The sequence below is a fragment of the Hipposideros armiger genome, unplaced genomic scaffold (genome assembly GCF_001890085.2).
Source record: "Hipposideros armiger isolate ML-2016 unplaced genomic scaffold, ASM189008v1 scaffold_422, whole genome shotgun sequence".
Classification (NCBI taxonomy): domain Eukaryota; kingdom Metazoa; phylum Chordata; class Mammalia; order Chiroptera; family Hipposideridae; genus Hipposideros; species Hipposideros armiger.
The window spans coordinates 657,910-659,345 of NW_017731772.1; the positions used below are offsets into that span (position 1 = coordinate 657,910).

The window sequence follows — 1,436 nt, forward strand, 5'->3', positions numbered from 1 at the left end:
AAAATATCATTTGCCTGCTGGAGAGAGAATAATTTATTTTATCCATAATAATTTCTATTAGAACAGAATGAGTATACCAGAGAGACCATTTATATACATTTAGCCTTATTTGCTTTTTAGAAAGTCATCTCTTCATAGGCATTATGTATATGTTCTGTCTCTCAGAAAAAAAAAATACAAACATATGTATGAACGTTATTGAAATTTTCAAACTATCTCCCAAGCAATGTTCTGGAAAGGAAGCATTATCCCTGCAGGATAATTAAGCACCAAGGCATAAAAAAAAAAAGTCTGTTATGAACGATTCATAATAGCTTGCAGGCAATTAACACTCTGACAAACAGAGGTAACAACTGATCTTGCAGAGTACATAAACTACATTTAGTGGCTTATCATTAAAACAATTTGGCAATTCTTATTTTCATTTGTCACTTCTGTAGAGACACAAGGGAAATCAGAGTTCCTTGAGAATGACTAAAGGGCTGTACTGGAGCATTTAATATTTCTGCCATTTTTCCATTATTGTCTGGCTTGCTTATACAAGAAAAAAAAATAATTCCATAAGTCAAATTAAATTCCACCCATTACCCCTGAATATTCTCTCTGTAAGGAGAATTATGCCAAAGGAAATGAGCATCTCTCATGGAAGTGTATTTGTATATGGGAGGCTTCTCTGAATCGGAATTTCAATCACTCCCTTTATCCTCACTATTCTGATTAAAGGATTTCATGCTAAATCATAATTGTGTTATTCTTTGTATGCAGGTACCATGTTGGTGGTAGACGAGGGTTTCTCAGCAGCCCTTACCGTTAACCATTTGTCAGCCACTGACCCTGACACTGCAGCAGATGACTTGGAGTTTGTTTTGGTTTCTCCACCCCAGTTTGGCTACCTTGAAAATACACTCCCTTCTGAGGGTTTTGAAAAAAGCAATATGGGCATAAGTATAGGTAAGTCACAGTTTCATGATCAGCAATAACTTGCCTATGTTTATGCATCTTATTGGCCAGATGATGCTTAATAAATGGGTAAGGACTTCGTAAATGTTCGAAGCAACGTACACATGTAAAGAATTATTATAGCTGATACTCTTGAATATTATTGTTTTTCATTTTAATTTTCTATTTTGAAATTCCCCACGCATGCTAGTTTACTTCAAAATAAATGGAAATTTCACTTATAAAAATAATAATTATAAAGATGAATAGTTTCTGCGGCTCTAAGGTACAGCGTGGGGACTGTAGTTAACAGTACTGCATTGTATATTTGAAAGTTGCTTTGAGAGTAGAGCTTTAATGTTCTCACTATAACAACAACAATAGAATGGTAATTATGTGAGGTAAGTGATGTGTTCACCAACTTTATTGTGGTAAACATTTCACAATATATGTGTATATCAAATCATGACCTTAAATTTACACAATGCTATATGTCA

At 34.0% G+C, this 1,436-nt stretch overlaps 1 protein-coding gene across 1 annotated transcript in view; it reads left to right on the forward strand.

Moving 5' to 3' along the window:
• The window catches only part of FREM1 (FRAS1 related extracellular matrix 1), a 169,140-nt gene that overhangs the window by 95,114 nt on the left and 72,590 nt on the right, over nt 1-1,436 (forward strand). The window contains 1 exon segment of the mRNA XM_019664409.1: nt 757-973. Within this exon segment, the coding sequence (XP_019519954.1) occupies nt 757-973 (217 nt within the window).